The following is a 23,565-nucleotide window of genomic DNA, read 5'->3' as shown; positions in this document are numbered from 1 at the left end:
CTTAATTCATTCTGGAGGTCTGTTCTTAACCTGAAACTGTTCTTAACCTGAAGCACCACTTTAGCTAATGGGGCCTCCCGCTGCTGCAGCGCCGCCACTGCACGATTTCTGTTCTCATCCTGAAGCAAAGTTCTTAACCCAAGGTAATACTTCTGGGTTAGTGGAGTCTGTAACCTGAAGCGTATGTAACCTGAAGTGTATGTAACCCGAGATACCACTGTACTGAGCTGGTTCAGACGTCAAGGTAAACTGCAGTTTGTCATGACAGGAACAAGCCGCAGCAAAACTTGGCCTCACGTGCTCTCCAATTCACCTCTGCTGCAGCCACAGGAACATCAAAAGCTTTCACTATGGATGGTTGAAAATGTCACTTTGAATTTTTGGTTATCATCTTTCCAGTCTTACCATAAATTCAGTTCTCCATGTGAGTTTGCATTGTTTTTTAAGCCAACATGAAAATTCACCAGCATTTTAGTGCAAATTTATCCTAAGGTACGAATTTTTGCACGACAATTTTCCCTAATACAGTGCGTTTTTTTCTGTTAGTTTCACTTATATGTGCATTTTTTTACACTCCTTTCCTAGTATATGTATTTTGGACACTTTTGTTGGCTGAAGAATTGCCTTGCAGTTCAGACTTTGATTTTGCTAAACTTCCGAGGTTGATGTAAATAGCTATGCTGGAAAAACTTACAGATTTATTATGGGGAAAGGTATTACAAGCTTCCAAGGAACTAAAAAGCCTGGTCCATACACTATTTCCAAAGTAGTGAACATGTAGGTAGTTTATTCTCACTTAAATAAATGGGATAAAATGCTGAAGCCTTTGAATAATAATGAAAATTGTGTGGAATCAGGTCAGAAATGGAGTTAATCAATAAAAAAAAAGTCTAAACCTAACTCTGCAGGCTTGGGGAAATTTCACACCCTGGTGTTCAATCTTAATCCTACTGACTGGACCCACTTAAATTGATGAACACAACTAGTTTAGCTCCATTAATTGCAAGGATCTCCCCTGAGTAGAACTTTTTGGGATACTACCCTTTATATTTAATCCTAGCTTAACTAGCTGCTGAATATCATAGCATATTTATATGCTTATATTTATATTCTGCCTCTTAATTTCAGAGATCCCAAAAAATAAAGAATTATTTTTAAAAAAAAGAGAAATCTCTATACAATCACAAAACCCAGTTAATGTTTTAAAAGTGGCAGCAGTGTCAAACCACATTGAAAACTGAAATAGGGGTGGGGGCAGGTACTGTTGAAACTGATACTAATAGCCTGTGAACTAACCAAAAATCCTCATCCAGGTGGAAGGATGAGAGGAAGGGAGAAAGGAACAAGTTGTTCAGCCACTAGCAATCAGTGGAAATAAACATTTCTGATAATCTAACAATACATTTTCTCCAAGTGATAGAACAGCTGCATTCTATGCTGGCACAGTAGACCCCAAAGATGATGTATGGGAACTAATTACATGCATGGAACTCCATCAATAGCTTTCGCATTATCCCTCTTTATTATAGGGCAAATTTTCACAATGCAAAAAGTGCTGGTTGAAAGACAATGTGTTGCTCTTACATACATCTAAGGGAACAGCTGGACAATGCAAGCAATATCACTTGAGCCACCCCCATATGAATCTGCACCATTGGCAAAGCTATGGCTTTAAAAGCATCTAAGGCACCACTAATGCATACATGACTTTTCACAAATGAGCCCTCTGTTCCTGAAATATTTACAAGTCTAAATAAGGCAACGCAAAGAACAAGCTCACAGTTCAGAAGAAGAAAGGTGAGATTCCTCCTCATGGTGAGAAGGGATGAGGAATTGCTTGCAGAGATTGTAGGAGTAGATTTGAAAGAAAGAAAGAAAAACCAATTATAATATTAGTATGAACAGAGTGTGTTCAGGAACTGACAAAATACAGGAGGGAAGTTAATACAAAAAGTAGAACTGGGGAACTGATGTGAGCAAAGAAAAGAAGAAGCTCAAGTGAAGATTCAGCGGGCCTACAAAGTTTTTAAATGTCATGTTCATGTTAGTCTCTTTAAAGGCTAACCTTTCATTTACTGATGACTACTACCTGCATTCACTGAATTCCTGAGGTGAACAAACATATAATGGAAGCTTCAAAACACCAGACTCTTAACATGATAATTGTAACAATCAGAGGAGAACCTGACTGCATGCATCCACTCTAAACAGATGAAGATAAGAGGAATTAAATTTAGGGGGAAATAAGTTGTTGGCGAGACTTCCGGTCGGTGCCAGCGCTTAATGGCGGTCCTACCTCCGAGCTCCGGAGAAGGACTGCTCCGCAAGTTCGGGTCTTACCCGCTACGGCGAGTGGGGGACCCCTAAAATCTCAGGCGCGGAAGCCTGAGAGCAAGGAGACTCGGTGGGCACCTTTGCGCCCCCCGGTACTGTGAAAGAGCCTTTTTAAAGGCTCCGGAGCGGCATCGGGAGTGAGCGCGGTGCTGAGAGTCGCTACCCAGCCTGCGGAGTGAAGCCGCGTCGCCATTAGCGGAGAGCGCCGATTCCTTCCTGAAAAGAAAATCTGGACTGGATTCCCGTGAGTAAGAAGGGAAAAAAAAATCAGGAACCTTTAAAAATAGAAAATTTGGCTGAAACCGGGAGGGCAAAAAATAAGGAAGTCTGCCCCCCCCGGACTGCAGGAATTTAAAGCAACGAAAGACCTCGCTGCAGTTATTAGAAACTTAGTTGCGAACTGTCAAACCTGAGCTGTCAAAAGTATCTCTCCCCTCCAGATTGGCAGGAGAAGGGGGAAAAAAAGACAGTCTTGTGAAGATACTTTTAACTTAAAGGGAAACAAAGTTTTTCACTGCTCTGATCCCCGGGACGACCTGCCAGGACTTAACACTGGGAAAACTGTTCTTTAAAATAACTTTGAAGTGGATATAGACTATACCTTAAATGGTGAAAAATTTTTAAGACATTTAAGATTTGAATGGGACTTTGTTACTGACATTGGACTAACCAAATTTAAATTGGAGAAAAAGTTTTACAACTTTAATGGCGGACTTGAGATTTTCTACATTCGGCTTTCTGCCTCTTTGTTGTTTCTAACTTGGAAACTTTTAACTGCTCCCTCTTGAGGGCTAAGAGGGAAAAATTGCAAAGTATCTGACTAATAGTGGGATTTTCCATTGCAAGTTTTTCCTGTGAGAACGGCCTTGGGATATGAGTGGCACGGCAGAGGAGATAAGAACCAGATCTAAAGCTAAACTAACACAAAAGAAAAGAGGTTCAATCTCTGGCAACACAGTGCCTGCACCGGACAGTGTGACAGCAGCATCAATGGAATCTATGACACAGGCACTGCTTAAAATAAATCAATCCCTTGAGGCCTTAACAAAGCAATCTACAGAAAATTCAAAGAAATTGACAGAACTTACAGCAAGATTGGATCTGAATACCACATCAGTGGCAACAAACACAGAATCTATAAATAGACTGATCCAGGAATCTTCAGAAACAAGGAAAATTGCAGAGAGTGCAAAATCTGTTGCAGGTGAGACACAGGAAAGACTTGTGCCGATTGAGAAAAAGGTGAATGAGCATGAAGCGGCCCTCTCCTTACTGGAATTACAACGGAAAGAACGAAATCTGAAATTTAGACAGGTTCCAGAGAAAGAAGAGGACAATCTGGCGGAATTTCTCACAGAGGCAATTCTGGAAAATTGGCAAGGAGATCTGGAGGAAGATGAAGTGGGGATAACAACTGCTTTCAGACTTGGTAGAAAGCAAAGCAAGAAGTCAAGGGATTGTCTGATCACCTTTAGAACCAAAGAGGAAAGAGACAAGATATTGAACCTTCACTATCAAAAAGCTTTGGTGATTGGAAACATTCAAGTCCAAATCTTTAAGGACATCCCTAAATACATCTTGGAAGTGAGGAATTTTTATAGAGACCTTGCCAATTTGCTGAGGAAGAACTTCATACCCTTCAGGTGGGAATTCCCACAGGGGTTGTACTTTAACTACAAAGGGAAGAAAGTAAGAATAAGAACAGTACAGGAGAAAGAGTACTTTTTGGAGAGAAACCTAGAGGACCTACAGAAAGGTACGGTGGACCCGGCAAGAGAAGGACAAGGATTAACATCAGAAGGAGGAGGGCTGACGGACATTGCAAATCTATCATTTGGACTACCACAACCGCCAACTGAAGAGGAAGAAAAACTTGGAGCAGTCGGAGGATCAAACATCTAACAAACAAAATGTCTCTGCAACTTCTAAGCTGGAATTGCAACGGTTTGAACCATCCCAGAAAAAAACGACAGGTTTTCCACATTTTGAAAAGGGAACAACTGGATCTGATATGTCTACAGGAAACTCATATAACTAGAGCACACAGGAAATTGTTGGTGAACAAAAGATTGGGACAAGAATTTATATCTTCCGATAAAGTAAAAAAGAGAGGAGTAGTGATTTATGCAAAGGAAAAATTGGACCCAAAATTAAAATTTAAGGATGAAGAAGGAAGATACCTGGCAATTGAAGTACAGATCCAGGGGGAAAAATATTTGATAATTGGAGTATATGCACCAAATGATGGGAAGGCAGAATTTTTTAAGAAGTTGCATGAGACCTTACTAGATTATCTCGACTGCAAAATAATAATGATGGGGGACATGAATGGAGTGGTCTCTACAAATATGGACAAGGCACAAAGACAGACAATATCTAAAGAAGGAAGATTACCAAAGACTTTCTTCGAGATGACGGAAAATATGGACTTGATCGACATCTGGAGAACAAAGAATCCTCTCGAGAGAGAGGGAACTTTTTTCTCGGAATCTAAAATGACATGGACGAGAATCGACCAAATCTGGGTATCTAGTGTGATGGCTACAAAGATTAAAAAAGTAGAAATCTGCCCAAAAACCTGCTCCGACCATAATGCCGTAAAGATGGAAATGAAAATGACAACAACTGGATCCTTTAGATGGAGAATGAATGACTCCCTATTTAGAGATGAACAATTCTGTATAAAGGCCCTAAAGACATTGAAAGATTACTTCGAGATAAATTTGAGAACAGACGTGGAAAAAAGAACAATTTGGGACGCGAGTAAAGCTGTGATGAGAGGCTTCCTGATACAACAGAATTCAATCAAGAGGAAAAAGCAAAATGAAAGGAAAGAAAGAATTTTAGAAAAAATGAAGGAAGGAGAAAAGAAACTGAGGTCAAAACCAAAGTCTCAAGAAATTTTGAGAGAGATAAAATATTATCAGACGCAATATATGGAACTGACAAATCAAGAGATAGAATGGAAAATTAAACAAATGAGACAAAGGACTTTTGAGTCTGCAGATAAGTGTGGGAAGCTCCTTGCATGGCAATTGAAAAAGAGGCAAAAATTGAATTCAGTTACTTGTTTGGAGATAGAGGGAAAGAATGTTCATAAGCCAAATGAGATAAGTAACTGTTTCCAAAGTTTTTTTAGGAAATTATACACACAAGGGCCAGTAAACGAACAAGAAATAGAAGAATTTCTTAAAAATTATGGACTACCGAAAATTTCAGAACAGGGCAAGTTGATTCTGAATGAGAAAATAACAGAACAGGAAATAGAGGAGGTCATTCAAAAGGCACAACTGGGAAAGTCTCCAGGACCAGATGGACTGACGGCTAGATATTATAAAGCTTTGAGAGAAGGTTTAGTGCAACCACTGAAAGAAGTTTGTAATGAAATATTGGAGGGGAAAAAGGCACCTGAAACGTGGAAAGAGGCCTTTATCTCACTTATACCAAAGACCGAGACTGAAAAGAACCAGGTTAAGAACTACCGCCCGATATCATTATTAAATGTGGATTACAAAATTTTTGCAGACATTTTAGCAAAAAGACTGAAGAAAGTATTGACAGGTGAGATTCATAAGGACCAATCCGGCTTTCTCCCGGGAAGACACATGTTTGACAATGTGAGGAACATAATAGACATCGTGGAACTGTTGGAAATGAACATTAACAGAAAAGCGGTTTTGATCTTTGTGGACGCGGAGAAAGCCTTTGACAATATTTGTTGGAGTTTTATGAAAAAGAATCTCCAAGGGATGGGGGTAGGCCGGGGTTTTGAAAATGGTATAGGTGCAATTTATTCTGAGCAGAAGGCAAAGCTAATTGTGAATAATGTGGTAACGGAAGAGATAGCTATAGAGAAAGGAACACGACAGGGATGCCCTATTTCCCCCCTACTTTTTATACTGGTTCTGGAGGTTTTGCTAAATATGATTAGAAAGGATCAGTTGGTTAAAGGAATTCAGGTCGGAGTGAGAGAGTATAAATTAAGGGCATTTGCAGATGACCTAGTTTTGACTTTGCAACAGCCAATCACTAGTACAAAAAGAGTTTTAGAACTGATCGAGATATTTGGTCAAGTTGCAGGATTTAAGTTGAACAAACAAAAAACTAAAGTCTTGGAAAAAAACCTAACAAATGAAGAGAAAGAGACATTCCAGAATGAAACAGGTTTGGAGATAGCAAAAAAAGTGAAGTACCTGGGGGTGAATTTGACATCGAAAAATGTGAATCTTTTTAAAGACAATTATGATAAATGTTGGACAGAAGTTAAGAAAGATTTAGACATATGGTCAAGGCTGAAACTTTCCTTGTTAGGCAGAATTGCTGTTATCAAAATGAATGTATTGCCTAGAATGTTATTTCTGTTTCAGACATTACAAATAATAGACAAGATGGACTGTTTCAAGAGGTGGCAGAAAGACATATCGAAATTTGTTTGGCAGGGCAAAAAGCCAAGAATAAAATTTAAGACATTAACAGATGCGAAAGATAGAGGGGGTTTTGCCCTGCCGGACTTAAGACTTTACTATGAATCAGCAGCGTTTTGCTGGTTGAAAGATTGGCTGCTCCTCGAGAATACAGACATTTTGGATCTTGAAGGATTTGACAACAGATTTGGTTGGCATGCATATATATGGTATGACAAGGTAAAATTGCATAAAGGTTTTAAGAACCATATGGTGAGGAAAGCTCTGTATAATGTTTGGATTAAGTATAAAGACCTGTTTGAAAGTAGAACCCCCAGGTGGTTGTCACCAATGGAAGCAAAAGAGGTGAAAAAATTGAATATGGGTTCTAATTGGCCTAAATATTGTGAAATTATAGAACAAGATGGTGAAAATGTAAAATTGCAGAGTTTTGAGAAACTGAAGTCTAAGGTGAGAGATTGGTTACATTATCGACAGATAAATGAAGTATTCAAACAGGACAGAAAGAAAGGCTTCCAAGTGGAGAAGTCAAAATTAGAAACAGAACTGTTAGAACCCAATACTAAAAATTTGTCAAGAATGTACAACTTGCTGTTGAAGTGGAATACTCAAGATGAAATGGTGAAATCTAATATGATTAAATGGGCACAGGACATTGGGCATGACATTGAACTTGCTGACTGGGAGCAGTTATGGACCACTGGTGTTAAATTTACGGCATGCAATGCCTTAAAAGAAAACATTATGAAAATGATCTACAGGTGGTACATGACTCCTGCTAAGTTAGCAAAGATCTATCATTTGCCCAACAACAAGTGTTGGAAGTGTAGTGAAACGGAGGGAACCTTCTATCACCTTTGGTGGACCTGCCCGAAGATTAAGGCTTTCTGGGAAATGATCTATAATGAAATAAAAAAAGTTCTGAAGAGAACGTTTGTTAAAAAACCAGAGGCCTTTCTCTTGGGTATGGTGGGCCAAATGGTGCCAAAGAAGGATAGGACATTTTTTATGTACGCCACTACAGCAGCAAGAATTCTTCTAGCAAAGTATTGGAAGACGCAAGATTTACCCACATTGGAAGAATGGCAGACGAAGGTGATCGACTATATGGGACTGGCAGAGATGACTGGCAGAATTCGAGACCGGGGGAAAGAGGCGGTGGATGAAGATTGGAACAAATTTAAAGTTTATCTTAAAAACTGTTGTAATTTGGAAAATTAGGGGCTCAGAGTTATAAGAGATAAAGAACTACAGTTGTATTAATAACTAACTGAAGTTAAATACATGAAATATATTTAAGTTATGATCAGAGGGTTGCTGAAAAATCTTGAAACAAGAATGCAGAAAAGGGGTGGTACGGGGAAGTCGTGTTTTTGTTTGTTTATGTTTATGTCTTTGTTTTGTCTCTTTTTTATTTATGGAAAACTAATAAAAATTTATTATAAAAAAAAAAAAGGAAATAAGTTGTTGGCTTTGGCAACAGCACTTTCTGTGCAATGGAGATAACAGAAATCAGGGCGCAGGATAAGAGCAAGAGTAAAATGCACATTAGTCATAGTTTTTTGAGCCCTTATTTTGCCCATAGAAGCGTTGCCCCTTTTTTAATGAGGCTGTTCAAGTTTATATTGAAAGCTTCCAACTCCTAGAGATGCCGAAATCAGAAAACTAAAAAGCAAGGCCTGCACCTGATACCAATGACATGAAGCACCATACCATATTTGTATGTTATGTTAGGGTGTCTTTTTTCACTGGGGAGCAATTACTTTAGACTAGTGGTGTTCAACTGGCGTGCCTTGAATGATGGTTAGGGGTGCCGCGGGCAACAGTGGTCTCCTTCCCTCTTTTCTCCCCGCGCCCCATGCCCTCTCATGTCTTTGCCACTCATAGGTTTGTGTGGCTGTTTGTTGCAGCGGCCCTGACTACAAGCTCCCCAGACCAATGGTGTCTTTGGGGCTGGCCAGGGGGTGCTGGTTGCCAGGAGCTGAAGCAGCCTCGGAGTAAGCAAGCGAGTCGGCGTGAGGAGGCACCTCTCTTTGGGGCAGGAGGGTGGCTGCCCAGAGGACTCCTAAGGAAAGAGAAGGGGAGAGGAGGCTGAGGGAACACACCACAAGTGGAGGGTGTTTGAAAAGGGGTGAGGGGCTGCCAGCTCTACAGGCAAGGGGCAACATAACTGGGCTTCTCAGGCTTAGAGCATGTTTCCTCACAGGGGAGCCACAGGAAGAATGTAGTTGGTCAATGGAGCCTTTCAAAAAGGTTGAAAACCTCTGCTTTAGGCTGATGAACTATCTGTAAGCTAGAACAGGCCTACCACTCTAGACAAGGATAATCGTTTTGAATGGGCTATGGACCCAAGATGGTGTACTGGGAAAGCTGAGACCTACAGATGACAATAGTGGTACCTCGGGTTAAGTACTTAATTCGTTCCGGAGGTCCATACTTAACCTGAAACTGTTCTTAACCTGAAGCACCACTTTAGCTAATGGAGCCTCCTGAAGCACTCTTAACCTGAAGCACCACTTTAGCTAATGGTGCCTCCTGCTCCGCTGCGCCGCCGGAGCACGATTTCTGTTCTCATCCTGAAGCAAAGTTCTTAACCTGAAGCACTATTTCTGGGTTAGCAGAGTCTGTAACCTGAAGCGTATGTAACCTGAAGTGTATGTAACCGGAGGTACCACTGTACATGGTGTTCTGTTAATTTTTCTGCTGGGACGTTGCTGCAATAGGTGGCTCAGAAATGTTAGTTTTGCCTATCTAATCTGCTTCTTGACTTCCCCAGCTGAGAATTATTTTTGAAGAAAGACAGAGCTAAATTTTGCAAGTGTTGGTCTCTGTTTGAAACAAACACTTTAGGCCCTGCCTGCAGACAATGCATCTATGTTGTAGATGGAAACTAGAACCTTGCAGGAATGCACAGAGGTGAATCAGTTTCTGGTTTAAGGCGGTGCTTATATGTCCCTTGCATGACTGGACTGAACTGTACAGTACAGGATTATCCAGAGAGCAGCAATTGGGCAACTACCCTGGGATCTGTCCCCCACATACCAATGGCCACCACTGACAGCCCCACTGCCTGGCCAGCCCTGCCACCTTCTGCCCACACAACAAAGCTCTCTACTTCCACCCTTCCTAGAACAAGACATGGAGAGAGTAGATGAGAGGCACAGAGCCACATTGGTACTGTCACTGCCAAAGGGGCAGCAAAAACAAGAAAAAAACACCAGGAAGAGGACACAAACCTCATGGAGAAGAGCGAGGGGGCAGAGGGGAGATTAAGGCTGGAGCAGATAAACAGTGTGCTTTGCCCTAGCCCCTACAAACCCCAAAGGGCATTCCTGGTACTGCAAACCCAGGAAAAGAACCTCCTGCATGAAGTGTTCCAGGCTTAAGTTAATGGGGAGGAGGAAATTACTGGATGGAATTGTGAAATTTCTCAAAAGCTTTCTTCCTATGTGAGTGCAGACACTGAAAATGTTCCCAATAGAAGCTCTGTAGAGGAGCTGATGGTAGGAAGGTTTGTTCTAAACCAGCCATTAAAATGTTGGCAATATTGTGGTATTACTGATCTAAATCAAGGCTCCTGTGGTGTTTCTGCATAGATTTACTCCTGCACTTCTATAGGAAATTTATTCAGTACTTTGGGGAAATTCCTCAGTGGGGCCCAAGGATAATGGCAGGGCATATAAAATGTGGTGTTGGAAAGCTGGCTCTCAGGCTCCCGTATGTCATACGAAAGATTCTTTATAAGTCAGCATTGTTTTTGAGGCTGTAGGCAGCATTATCTTCTGTAGGGCCTGAGATCATACAGCAGGTGAGGCTTGCAGACATTCTCAGCCTGATGAAATAACTCCATAAAGAAATGCACTCTGGTGCTGCAATCATCTGTAGGAGTCCATACACAATTTGTGAAATGACTCTTAAATTTCTCTGTTGGTTGCCTCAACTTTCTCTGCCTCCCCCTTCCCACAATTTACCTTCTCTGATTTCATATAATGTCCCTCTATTGCCCTCTTCAGCTCCACTGTACTAGTTGTAGGTTTTGACAACTTTCAAGTAGAGTATCCATGTAAAATATCATTTACACAAATTGTAATGCAATAAAGTAATAACATTGCTCCCTATCACATTTTATAAATTTATTTATATTTTAATCTTTCATCTATGTTTTGCATCAAATGCACACCTTACAGTGCTGAAAAATTTATAAACTATCTGTCAACCTTCTACAATCCTATGTTCCAGGTATTCCTCAATCATGATAAAGTGTGAATTGCCCTGCTGCATAGCAGGGACCCACTTTCTGAGCCTAGTGAAAAATATTATGTTTTATTCTTACAGCTTTTGAGAATAATTCTACTCCTTTTGGAATGACTGAGAAAATGTTTTACATAAAATAAAACTGTCAATTATAAAATAAAACTGTCAACTGTTCTTTTGGTGTTATGTGCTTCACATTGTGGGGTATTACAGACTCCAATAACCTATTTGCAACTATATCATTTTACTGAAAAAGGAAAGCTCTTAGGGATGGTGTAAAAAAAATTATGTGCAAACAGTGTCATGCTTAACACCATTCCCTCAGGTTTTTTGTTTTTATGGCTGTCCCGGCACACATCTGACCAAAGCTGACTTGATGCAGTAAGTGTTTCTTATCACCAAGGGTTTAAAAAGACTCATTCAGTTACTAAATGTGTGAACAACATCACGTCTAGTTTGGTTCCAATACTGAAATGAAAGTGAATGCTAGAGACCACATGCAAGAAAAGTCTCCCTCCCAGAAACATAGAAAGCTGCCTTAAACCGAATCGGACCCTCTGGTTCATCTAGCTCAATATTGTTTACATTGAATGTCAGCATCTCTCCAGCGTTTCAGGAAGGAAGCCTTTCCCAGCACCTACCTGGAGATGCCAGGGATTGAACCTGTGACCTTCTGCGTGCAAGGCAAGCACACTACCACTAAGCTATAGCCCTCTCCCCACATGACCTCTCTGCAGAAGCAGCAAGGTAGGCAACGTTATATTGTATGCTTGAATCAGAGAATCAGAGAATTGTAGAGCTGGAAGGGACCACAAGAGTTATCTAGTCCAACCTCCTGCAATGCAGGAATCTTTTGCCCAATGTGGGGCTTGAACCCACGACCCAGAGATTAAGAGTTTCATGCTCTACCAACTGAGCTATCCCAGTCTGGTTTTGTTTATCCACAGAAAAGCCATAAACCCACCTCCTTCCCGCCTTTCTTAATAGGGTGCAAGAAAGAACCATTCTTACAATGGGTTGCTGGCTGTTGTGCATACAAAAGTGAGTAGGAACAGCCAAATCCCTCAAGTTTGCTTCCTGTGCTTCTTCCCATAATCTATTTGTGCAAATTCAATACTGCAAAGCAGCAATTCCTAGAATCTTCTGTAGCTTAGCACCAAGGCAACATCCTCCTCAGTATCTTGTAAAAGTGAACTGATGACACTCATAGAAATACTCATCTGACACATATTCCTGGGATTTCCCTCCCCTCTCCCCATTCATACATTAGCAGAGGATTACCTGAGGGCATCTTCATACAGGGCACCATTTCTGCATGGATGAAGGAAAACAACTGTGTATGTTTGCATACACCGTCATGTGTGAAAATTATGCAAGTATCTATTTTACTGTAGGTAACCATAAATATGGAAGTCTCTGCACACTGCTTTGAATGCAATAATTTTCCACAGAAAACAACCTGGAGAAAGAGATATGCGAGAAGCAAAGCTAGCTGCTGCCAAAATAACCTTACAGGAAATAGCAGCAATGAATTCTTTTTTTCTGAGGAAGTTCTACTGACCAAAGTAAGCAACTACTTTTCCATGAAGAAAGAGGAAATGACACTCTTTTCCCCTGAGCAAGCAGAACTGCTAATCCAACCAATACAATCTGTGTTTTCCATTGGCAAAACGTCATCTTAGCCTTTTCACTTAGGCTAGACCTCAGCACGCACATACACAATCTCTGGGGCTGGCCTGTTCTCCCAAAATTTCAACAGACATGATGGGCATTAACAGTCAGCAAAACTGGGCATTTCCTTGTGACCAAAGAGAGGCTTAAGGACCCACATGAGTGCCACCACCATAACCTGCTGGTCAACACACAGACAGCCCCATCATCACCCATAACTTCTGCCTGATTTTTGCAGGAAGCAAAAACAGCATCCTGACTCCAGCCAGCCTAGTTCATGCATGTGCTGTGCTATGCTGTGCTGTGCAATGCCAGGGACAGGATCCCTGGTGACTAGTGAGCTACTCAGTGCTTGCTTTAGTGTCCCAATTCTTGGTATCCCTTGGTGCAGGCTATCCTTGTGGTCTGAAAACTCAAGCAAGGCCTCTTTGGCTCCAGCTGGCATGCTTACGTTGCAGCAATCCAGAAATGGGATGGCTGGGTTAATGAGCTGCAGTGGCTCAGGAAAGGCAAGGTGTGGAAGTGAGCCCAGAACGGTTAGTAAACCAGCAAACTTCAGGCCCCAAATGATGGAGATGAAGGATTTGGGCTCTGTTTTTCAGTACAGCAGGCAGATATGCTGGAAAGGAAGAAACAGAAAACTCTTCTACATAGGGCACGTTTAGGATTGAGACCAGGGTGGGTAGCAAGCTTGTGGGGTGGGTGATATTAGCAAGCTCAAGGGGAGGATAGCCACATAGCTCCCTGGACTAGAAACCTCAGTTGAACAAATTCTCTGCAAGCAACTCTGCTGGGGGAAATGGTGGCCTGGGACCCTGGGAGCTAGAAAAATGAGCTTCATAAGCTGAGGGTTGCTTGGATGGTGACATTTGGATGTTTTTCTACACACACACCCAGTTGCAGAAGTGGTCCTGGGGGCATGTTTGGCACATGTAGCCAGAGAAGAGATTTCTATCGCTTGATGGGAAAGCTGCCCGTTTAACCCTGTCAATAGACTTAGAATCTATGGAAAAAAGAGAAGAACACCCCCTCAAAAAAAATTAAAAAATAATGCATGTGTATGAGTGAAATTGGGACATTAATCAGAGTTAGTGATTCAGAACCGAAGAGAGTACTGTAATAATGACTCTGCCTTAATTATCAATCTGTCTGTGCAGGTCATCTGCAAGCAGAGAGCTTTGCCTGGGAGCCCACAAAAACCTGCAGCGTACCTTGCCAATTCCGATGCCCCAATACATTTCCGAAAGATGTTTTCCCCCACATCCAACTAACTCCAAAGAAATCCAGGGGTGGCACCCTGGGGGAAAAGACAGCCACGCTAAAAACCCACACCCAGGCTGAGCTCGCCTGCTTCTGAATCAGATCAGGACGAAAGAGATTTGGGAGGGAAAGTGGGGGCGGGGGGGTGAAGTAAATATCATTTCCCCCCTTTAGAAAGAGATACGCTGCGGGGGTGTGGAGCAGTTTAGTGCCTGCAACACCGATAACGGGCACCTCAATCAAACATGCTGTTTACTATTTGTTCGACATTTCTAACCCCCTCCCTTCCGTGCCTCCCACTTGCTGAACAAGCTTGAAACCTGCTGCAACACGACACAAACAGAGCTGGGGGGGGGGGGGGAGAGAGAGGGAGAGAAGGCAGGCAACTCCTTTGGGAATCCAAAAAAGTTATTGATCCCCATGAAATCCCTTACCTGTTAGCCACAGCAAAGCAGTCCAGCCTAGTAAGACTCCATCCATCTTCGCGGTCTGTCCCTCCAGAAAGGAAAAGAAGGGGAGAGAGGGGGAGAAACCGGAGCCAGGAAAGTAAAAAATGAGGCTCCCCGCTACGAAGCGGCTGGCACCTCAAGTGTTCTTTCCCGTTATCTGCGGGTCTTCCGCCACATAACTCAGCGTGTGAATAGACAGAGAGTTCTGAATGGGAGCTACCATTCTGCTAAGGGGAGGGGGGCTGCACTGCCCTCCTTCGGGAATTCTGCTCCCTGCGTCGTAATTTATGCATCGCAGGCAAGACGGTGGCGGGGGAATCACCGTTAGTCAGCTGTAGTCCTCAAACCAAGCTCGGATTGACAATGGGCTGAAAACTTCCAAGGTTTTAAGTCTTCTCCTCCCCCGCCCCCCGCAACCAGAATTCCGAGGCTGCAGGAGTTTCTAAATCACATGGCTGCCCATTGAAGCTGTCCAGGAACTGGAGGGAGTTCATCACACTGGGCAGTCTTCGTGTTTAAGGACTAAGTGGTGTAACTGAAAGACTAGTGAGAACAAGCAGCCGGATCTAAGAATGTGTACCAACGAAGCTGAGGGGAAAGAAGGAGCATGTGGTCCCAAACCTGAAAAGGGATCTTCCTAGGCATGCAGAGAAAACACATATAAATGCTCAGCACCGGATGCATTAATCCTTCGCTGGTGCAGATATATATACTGTATATCCATCCACATGTGCAGGAACAAGATAGCCAAACACCATTAGTTAAAACTCCTCTTCCAATAAATGGCTTCTTATGTATAGTTTCTTACGGTTTTCACGTTATAGCTAGCAATAGAACAGCGCAGGCTTTTATCCCCCTGTTCTGTCTTATCTTATCTCTTATTCCCCCCCTCCCTTATCTCATTTCACTGAAGCTAATGGCAAAATCTCTTTGTGTTGTTGCAAAATTTAGCAGGAGTGTTTTTGGTATGCATTCAGATAACTATTTATATATCAATGATTTTATATTTACACAATTCTAAAGAAGATAGTGCACAAATATAAAATATATATGATTTGAACTTTCTGGACTATTCCAGCAGTGATCAAGGCACATCAAATACTTGCACAGAACACCTCTCCCATTCTAAATGGCATTGCACTTATCAACTACAAAATAGGAATGGCAATAGTTACCTCAGCCTAAAAGTCTGAGTTAACCTGAATTTTTTCCTGGCACAAACAGGTACTACCACTAACAATTAAATTATCAGGCTTGGATCCAGCCTTAGAATAATAGAATTGCAGAGTTGGAAGAGACCACAAGGATCATCTAGTCCAACCCCCTGCAGTGCAGGGATCTTTCACCCAATGTGAGGGTTGAACCCACAACCCTGAGATTTAGAGTTTTATGCTCTACCAACTGCTGTTTGATCATACTTAAGTTGCTAACTTAATTCCTTTGATTTCAATGGGTTTACTTGATGCATGATTAAGTCTGGATTCAACCCACAGAAAATTTCTGGCTCACTGAATAACAATTAAATGATAGATTGGGGGGGTTGCTAAATCATGTGTTACTTAAAGCTGCTGTTGCCATGCTCTTTACTAAAGGGTTTCAACCATAGATTTTTGCCTTCCTTGTTCTTCCCCAAATCACCGCCCTTTTCTGCCTTCATTCCCCCTCTGCTAGCAGAACAGAGATACACCCACAAAGCTTCTGTGACTAAAACATATTTCTATAACAATGTATTTAAAAGAAAAGTGTCAAAGAAGTGGTCCATTGATGGTCTACGTCCAACTTGTTTTGGATCTAAGGCATGTGGGATAAAATCCCATCTTAGTAATGGATTGTTTATGTGGCCTGCCTTGAGTTCAGCCTCCATTCCTTCCCTATAAAAGGTGTGCAACTGTGACCTACCTTGTGGATTTGCTCTGAGAATGCACAAGGTATAAACTATGAAAGATTTTCCATGAATTGTTAATCGTAATATCTGCAAATGCTCAACATGAAAGTGCTGTATTAAACTTTTATCTTTTGTAGCATCTGTCAAGTAAGCGGTGGAATGAGACAGCTGTCACTGTAGAAGAAAAAGAGTAACAGAAATCAGTCAGCTAGTTAAGCAGTTGGTTTCAAACCTAGGGAGGGAATAATGGTACTGATGCGGCTTAGTAGATAACTGTGTTAAATGAATCCTTTCTTATATATTTATACAGCACTTAATATAATCAATCAAGCAATTTACAGATGAAAAATGCAAAAAAATAAACACATCAAAGTAGCACACAATTAAAAAAAAATTAAAATTTCAGAATACCAATAAGCAAAAACTGATCAATATGTGATCAAAAAAATCTGCAGTCAGGGAAAGCTTCTCTAAACAGAAAGGTTTTCAGATGCCTCTTGAAATCACAGTTAATATATACCCAATTTCCCAAGTGTGTATTTCAGATGTTAGGTGCCACAACATAGAAGACCCTCTTTCGTGATGACACAGACACCCCACTGATTTCAGTATAGTCAGCAGGACCTTCTCTGAAGATTGTAGGGATCTGCTGGCACAAAGGCACAAATCATTAGGCTGTGGCTTACGTTTTCAAATCAGATGGAAGCTGGTTTGAGGAAAAGTCCATCAATCAACAGGATTTCTCAAGAAGCTACAGGATACATGGATTGTGGCTAACGTCATGTGTACTTGACTTCAGACAGTGGGTGTTGCATTGGAGCCAGAGTAAACAGTACCGTGATGTGTATGCAGCCTAAAGCTAAACTCTGCTGTTCTCCAAACACTTCAGCCTTGCCCTTTCTTTGCCATTCCTCCCAGATCCATTTTATGCCTTTAACTACAAATTCCACTGTGCAGTTCACCTACCACAATACCACATGTATGCAACCCCTTCACTTTCTCAGCAGAGGCATGAATCATGGCACCACAGTAACACATTTCATGATAAGAATGGAGTTAGACTGATTTGTACCAGCTGAAGACTGATTCCTTATTTTATGCATAAAATATTATCTGTGAAGTTCTGTATAGAACAGAGTCAAGTCTTCACAACACAAAGATACGGAATTAGATATTCCTTTTCTCTGCTTATTTCAACTATTTGTTAAACAGCAAAACCTAACTCGTAGCTCCTTGTTGGAACAAATCTGCAGATGTTTTCCCAAATTATAAACATAAGTATTTGGTTAATGTTTTCTGTATTTATTTTTTCCCTCCAGTGCTGGCAAGCAAACTTGGCAAAGACCACCTTTCTTGAAAATAAAGTTTGACTCATCGCTCAGGAAATATATTCTCAATTCAAGGAAGTGGTATTGTTCTGTGTGCAATGCTGATTTATTCTCACTTTAAAATACCCCTGTGTTCTGAGTTTATTATTAGTTAGGCTCTGTGTGCTAAGCACAACAAACAATTTAATTCTCCTAGTAGCTCAAACCACAGAACAGAATAGACCTTTGGCCTCCTTCTCCTCCTTTCTGACATTCATGCTGATTGCTCAGCTTAAAAATTAATTTGAAAACCAGAGTTCCATAAGCCTCCCTATGGAGGTATGAACCCGTCATTTTTGTGGGGAACAGAACAAGCACCTTCCTGACACACCATTTCCCCCAGTCCTGTTGTTTTGGTTCCTGACTTAGGTCAGGATGTGGAGTGCTAACCTGTCTCATAGCTCTACTTCCCAGCCAACAGCTGTCATCACCTGTTTATTTGTATGTCTGTTTATCTGTATACTTGTGTGCCTTCCCATTGTTTGAAAAAGCATTTGAATGGGCCAATGGAAGAGCAATACCACATTGCATACTTTTTGCTTCTGTGTGGCCCCATTCTATGGACCTTCAGTGATACTACAGAACAGAGATTCTTTTCTGTTGATCTGATAGGACTCTGTCCCAAGACGAGGGTGAAATCTACCAGACAAACACTCTTGTGTTTGTACTGTCTCAGTTACACTCCAGGCAGCTCAAACAATATTTTTCTTAAATTAGGGAGGGTTTGAGTGTTTTCCCCCTCTTTACAGTGATATATTTCTTCTTCTTTTTAATTTTCAGTAGGGAAAAAACATGTTGTTGTAAAACCTCTCTCTCAGTTACCGGCCAATTATTTAGTAGTGCACGTATAATCCACTATTGGGCCAAGAAGAACAGTTTTGCATTATTCAGCACAAGCCTGCATTGTATAATGGAGTTTAATTTTGAATCTCTCTGATCCCATCCCAGTCACCAATTGCAGTTCTTAACTGACTTTAAAGGATTTATATTTGGCTGATACAGGAAAGAGCATGATTGTCCTGGTGTGTAACACATTCCAATTAGACACTGATACTTTTTCGTAAACAAACCTCTGTTAGACCAATAAAATATATAAATCAAGTGTTGGAAATACCTTAGTCTAGCCTTTGCCAACCTGGTGCCTTTCAGATGTTTTGGACTACAACTCCCATCAGGCCCAGCTAGTACTGTTGAGGTGGCCAAGGCTAATGGAAATTGTAGTCCAAAACTTCTGGAGACCACCAAGCTGGTGAAGGTTGTCTTAAAATGAGTTGAGAAAGAATACCACACTAAATTCAATACCAAAACAAAACTGGGACTTCTGTGAACAAATGGTTTTGAACTGTTGATGCCCTTTTTGTAATAGTGTCCTAGCAATCTGCAAGAGCAAGAGTAATACAGTGCTATCAAAGTGATGCTGCAGACCATAAAAGCTGCTCTTCTGCCCAGTTATTCTTCCTTTCCCCCTAATTTATCAGCTTTAATCTCTATCTCTAATTTCTTCTCACTATAGTCATGTTTCTCCCTCCCCCCCCCCACCTCTCTCAACATGCTGTGACTCCTGACATCTGCACCCTCTATCTGCATAATCAGGCTTCCATATAAGCTGTCTCCATATGTTGCACTTTCCTTTTCTAAAGTTCCCACATGGTAGGAAGCTAAAAAGAAGGATGCAAGGCATCTAAGAATGCCATTCTAAACATGGGGGAATGATGGCACAGGGTGGGCCAGCATCAACACTTCACCTGCATGTCTGCAAATATTAGGAGCATAGGGGCACAAGCAACTTGTCCTAGGCTACGCTATGTCAGGTATAAGAAAATGGCAGCTTGAGCTGCAAGAAAATGGTAGGGTATACATCCCCTTACTTAAAATCTTCCCCCTTGAATCTTTATTTGATTCTTTGTCTTCGTCTGCACATCCCTACAGCTCACACTCTGGATTTACCTTGTAGCAATTTCCATAGAAACTGTGATTTCTATAGCTTTTTGAGACGTGAGGCAGCATTCAACAAATAGTTGCTGCTAAATTGCTTCATTATATTTGCTAAAGGCCAGCATGTCACAAAAAGCACCATTTAATACTGCAGTGACTTCATATTGTTCAGTCAGTTTCTTTAAGACTGCCATACACTATAAAAGCTTTCCTCTGCTAGCACTCCACATTGGAATCTCTCTTTCATCACTAGCACATTCACAACAAATTGCTGCTGAAGCACTTACGGTACTTACTTTGCCTCATGACAAATATTTTTGTTCTTGGCTGAATCTAGTCAATTTATAGTCTGCAGCCTTTCCTTTCCATAAGGCTCAGTAAAGTGGGTACAATCTGTCTGCATGTGTTCATGTGTGCCTGCATGTCTTTACGTGCTGCTGAGGTAATGAGTTGTAGAGGTGCTTCTGAATAAGGACAGCTTAATACTGACTACCATGTACTGGTGCAATCCAGGGCTCAGTGGTAGCCATTCTGAGAGCATGGATAGCATCCTTCTCCTGGCAGAGATGCACAGCCTGATAATATTTTCAGACTAGCTGCCACTGTTATGGAGGGCACAGCAAGCTTTCAAATTTAGATTATCTATTTTAACACCACAATATACAGGATAGGGTTGTAAGTGTTCGATCTCTGCTCCTATCTATCATCAACATATCTGGTTTTGTTATACTTGTATTGATAAGGCACCATCAATGTACACTGCACTTTACAGTAGGTCCTGCCTCCAGAATATTGCAGTCTACATACAGTATAAGCAATATAGGCTATGTTGGGAAACAGCAGAGAAAGAGAAGAGAGGGAGGGATGTGTTGGAATAATAAGGTATAAACTTGAGCAAATGCAGCCCACTATGCATTCTTGGACTTCATTTAATTTAGGGGTGAGTTCTACTGTGCCTAATTCAAATGGGAAACTGCAGAGATATGCATGGGGGGACTATGTATGACAATTACATTGGCAAATGATGAGGAATTAAGAAAACTCATCTGTAACATACCTAGCATAGGTTTTGCATGATGGCCAAAAATATCCTTAGGAAGTGACTCATACCCGGTCTTGCCTCTGTAGTACTTTGTTCTACATAACAGCTTTATATGATGCCATTACATAGCACCTAACAATTATGGCTTCAGCTTGCACTTTTCTGATGCGCTGAGGCAACTAGCAATGCTAATGCACAACAAGAGATTCTGCAGCATTGGTACAGCATGAGCCCAACTTGTTAACATTCACCATAAAAAAACTGCTGGAAATTCTGACTACGGTGTTCACTATGCAAAGCCCATCTGTACTGTGTGGGTACTGGGTTACAGATAAAAATAAAAACAAGAAAGAGTCAGACTAACAGATGTATTGCTGCATAAATTTGCATTGACTAGACTTCCTCCTCACCAGAGACATGAAAGGTTACTTTCAGATATATAGAGAGATATATAGAGATAGAGATAGAGATAGATATATAGATATAGATATAGATACACACACACAGCTACAGAACGGAGGGGACGAGTGTAACTAATGGGGCCAAACAGTCCTGAAATTCAAGAGTCTGGAGCATTTATGTGCAGAGCCAAAACAACAAAATGACCAATGCACAGCAGTAGACCCAGGTAATACTACACTATTTTATTTTCCTGTCTGCGGTTTGCTAAGTGAATATCTAGAGTCCCAATTAAAACCAAACTGAATATACTCAAGTTGGAGTTTCTGTTACTGTTGAAGTGTGGTTCAAACAAAAGATAACATTGAAGCTCCATTGGCAATCCCGACAGCTTTTTCTTTCTTAAAGAGTAGCCATGGGATCCCCAGTTTGGATCAGGGATTCAAATATTCCCTCTCTGAAGCTATTAGCCACAGAACAGGAAAATCTTCCCCACACTATGGCTGATTGCAGCTTCAGGAGGGGGGCAATAAACATTATTTGCATGGGGGCAAAAACAACAGAATGGGAAGAACCAGAGATCTGTTCAAGAAAATCGGAAATATGAAAGGAACATTTCGTACAAAGATTACCATAATAAAGGACAAAAGTGGTAAGGACCTAACAGAAGCAGAAGACATCAAGAAGAGGTGGCAAGAATACACAGAGGAATTATACCAGAAAGATATGGATGTCTCGTACACCCCAGGTAGTGTGGTTGCTGACCTTGAGCCAGACATCCTGGAGAGTGAAGTCAAATGGGCCTTAGAAAGCACTGCAAATAACAAGGCCAGTGGAAGTGATGATATTCCAGCTGAACTATTTAAAATTTTAAAAGATGATGCTGTTAAGGTGCTACACTCAATATGCCAGCAAGTTTGGAAAACTCAGCAGTGGCCAGAGGATTGGAGAAGATCAGTCTACATCCCAATCCCAAAGAAGGAAAGTGCCAAAGAATGCTCCAACTACCGCACAATTGCACTCATTTCACACGCTAGCAAGGTTATGCTTAAAATTCTACAAGGAAGGCTCAAGCAGTATGTGGACCAAGAACTCCCAGAAGTGCAAGCTGGATTTAGAAGAGGCAGAGGAACCAGAGACCAAATTGCAAACATGCGCTGGATTATGGAGAAAGCTAGAGAGTTCCAGAAAGACATCTACTTCTGCTTCATTGACTATGCAAAAGCCTTTGACTGTGTCGACCACAGCAAACTATGGCAAGTTCTTAAAGAAATGGGAGTGCCTGATCACCTCATCTGTCTCCTGAGAAATCTCTATGTGGGACAAGAAGCTACAGTTAGAACTGGATATGGAACAACTGATTGGTTCAAAATTGGGAAAGGAGTACGACAAGGCTGTATATTGTCTCCCTGCTTATTTAACTTATATGCAGAATTCATCATGCGAAAGGCTGGGCTGGATGAATCCGAAGCCGGAATTAAGATTGCCGGAAGAAATATCAACAACCTCAGATATGCAGCTGACACAACCTTGATGGCAGAAAGTGAGGAGGAATTAAAGAACCTTTTATTGAGGGTGAAAGAGGAGAGTGCAAAATATGGTCTGAAGCTCAACATCAAAGAAACGAAGATCATGGCCACTGGGCCCATCACCTCCTGGCAAATAGAAGGGGAAGAAATGGAGGCAGTAAGAGATTTCACTTTCTTGGGCTCCATGATCACTGCAGATGGTGACAGCAGTCACGAAATTAAAAGACGCCTGCTTCTTGGGAGAAAAGCAATGACAAACCTAGACAGCATCTTAAAAAGTAGAGACATCACCTTGCCAACAAAGGTCCGTATAGTACTGTAAAAGCTATGGTTTCCCCAGTAGTGATGTATGGAAGTGAGAGCTGGACCATAAAGAAGGCTGATCGCCGAAGAATTGATGCTTTTGAATTATGGTGCTGGAGGAGACTCTTGAGAGTCCCATGGACTGCAAGAAGATCAAACGCATCCATTCTTAAGGAAATCAGACCTGAGTGCTCACTGGAAGGACAGATCGTGAAGTTGAGGCTCCAATACTTTGGCCACCTCATGAGAAGAAAAGACTCCCTGGAAAAGACCCTGATGTTGGGAAAGATGGAGGGCACAAGGAGAAGGGGACGACAGAGGATGAGATGGTTGGATAGTGTTCTTGAAGCTACCAGCATGAATTTGATCAAACTGCGGGAGGCAGTGGAGGACAGAAGTGCCTGGCGTGCTCTGGTCCATGGGGTCACGAAGAGTCGGACACGACTAAACAACAACAACAACAAAGAACTAAACTCCCGTTCTGGTATCTAAATGTTCTTGAACCACAATCTAACAGTTTTATCCAGCATAGAGATGAATTGATAGGAAAAGCTTGTCCAGTTAAAAGTACAAGGAGCCCTCTCACAAAACAGGGTTGCGATCTTGAAATATAGTTTGCAGGTTCAAACCCAATGAGCCAAGATGACTTTGAAATAAGAAAGGGTGGGAGGTTACCCTCCAATACCAATAATTTATTCCAGGGACTGTGAATG

At 41.5% G+C, this 23,565-nt stretch overlaps 1 protein-coding gene across 5 annotated transcripts in view; it reads right to left on the bottom strand.

Annotated features, from left to right (window-relative positions):
* ILDR2 (immunoglobulin like domain containing receptor 2) overlaps positions 1-14,874 on the bottom strand; it is a 42,976-nt gene extending 28,102 nt beyond the window's left edge. For 2 of the 5 annotated variants that reach the window (XM_028726857.2, XM_028726860.2), the window contains exon 1: positions 14,378-14,871. In XM_028726857.2, the coding sequence (XP_028582690.2) occupies positions 14,378-14,423 (46 nt within the window). In that variant the 5' untranslated portion in view covers positions 14,424-14,871. Of the gene's footprint in view, positions 1-1,780; positions 1,837-14,377 lie in introns of all 5 variants that reach the window. The other 3 variants (XM_028726859.2, XM_028726858.2, XM_028726862.2) reach the window with 3 other exon arrangements.
* Between the last annotated feature and the right edge of the window lie 8,691 nt (positions 14,875-23,565).

Source organism: Podarcis muralis, chromosome 4 (assembly GCF_964188315.1).
Source record: "Podarcis muralis chromosome 4, rPodMur119.hap1.1, whole genome shotgun sequence".
NCBI lineage: Eukaryota > Metazoa > Chordata > Lepidosauria > Squamata > Lacertidae > Podarcis > Podarcis muralis.
This window is presented reverse-complemented; position numbering and strand designations above follow the sequence as displayed.